The 1,109-nt window shown below is 37.3% G+C and overlaps 1 protein-coding gene across 2 annotated transcripts in view; it reads right to left on the bottom strand.

Moving 5' to 3' along the window:
• Positions 1-148: 148 nt before the first annotated feature.
• LOC116694190 (anoctamin-10) overlaps positions 149-1,109 on the bottom strand; it is a 21,676-nt gene continuing 20,715 nt past the window's right edge. For both annotated transcript variants that reach the window (XM_032523739.1, XM_032523738.1), the window contains one exon: positions 149-954. In XM_032523739.1, the coding sequence (XP_032379630.1) occupies positions 934-954 (21 nt within the window). In that variant the 3' untranslated portion in view covers positions 149-933. The remainder of the gene's footprint in view (positions 955-1,109) is intronic.

The following is a 1,109-nucleotide window of genomic DNA, read 5'->3' as shown; positions in this document are numbered from 1 at the left end:
CAACAAAAAATAAAATGACATGACCCTCCCCTATTGTCCTCCGGTGTCCATTCCATAAATACAGAACAGTCCCTTATATTCACCAGCCAGTTTCTTACTTTTTCTGTCTGCTGGTTGGTAACATACAGTGGGTTTATTAGGGGTTGTCTGTTTTTTTACTGAAAACAGCTGAATTGAGGCTGATGAGACCGGTGAGTCAATCAAAACAGCAAAGTTGCGGGCCAGAAAACCAAAACAATGAGCTAAAATATGCTAAAAACTTCTCTGCTCAGCTGAGAGGAATTGCACTGATGGGTGATAATTCTCTGTAGTTTTATTGGGTCTACCCTATTACAAAAAGATTAATTAAAGCTAATTTAAAGACTTTCATTTCTATGACAGCCTTTATATTTGCACTTTTTATATTTGCACTCTTCCCACTTTGTATTGCAACTGCTGGACAGCAATTTCCCTCGGGTTAAATAACGTCTTAACTTTATCTTATAATAATTATGAATCCTAAACACTCACTGTGTTTTATCACAAAGTGATCTGAGCAAAACCACTCCTGAAAGAAAAAAAATGGTCTTTGACTCTGCCCTTACAACAAATACTCTGTCCTGTCTGTCTTGCTATTGTAAATATTGACTGTACATTCTGTAGCCATAGTTATTTTAAAAGAGCTCTCCAGTTTCCCCTCACTAAATCTAAACAAACCCTGAGAAGGCCTCCATCATTTTAACATCTTTTTTTAAATTCTTTGTTTCAGCACACATAATAATACATTTAATCTGCAGTCTAATATTTAAAAAAATGTGTACAGTGTACAGGGGCAGAATCAGGGGCACAGCATTGTTAGCCTGCCAGAGATCTAAGAGATCTTCTCCTCTGAAGTGGGTACTATTTTCTGGTTGTAGCAGCCCGGTACAGGACAACATCAACACCTCAACGCAATCAAGATTCTTGATGCCGTTTCTGGAAGAGAAGAAAGAAAGGTTGTCACGCAAATGAAGGAGAGCACCAAAATGCTTAATAATGAAATCTACAGTACAGGCCAAAAGTTTGAACACACCTTCTCATTCAATGCGTTTCGTTTATTCTCATGACTATTTACATTGTAGATTATCACT

Source organism: Etheostoma spectabile, chromosome 8 (assembly GCF_008692095.1).
Source record: "Etheostoma spectabile isolate EspeVRDwgs_2016 chromosome 8, UIUC_Espe_1.0, whole genome shotgun sequence".
NCBI lineage: Eukaryota > Metazoa > Chordata > Actinopteri > Perciformes > Percidae > Etheostoma > Etheostoma spectabile.
Note: the sequence above shows the minus strand (reverse complement) of the source record. Positions and strands in the feature narration are given on the sequence as shown.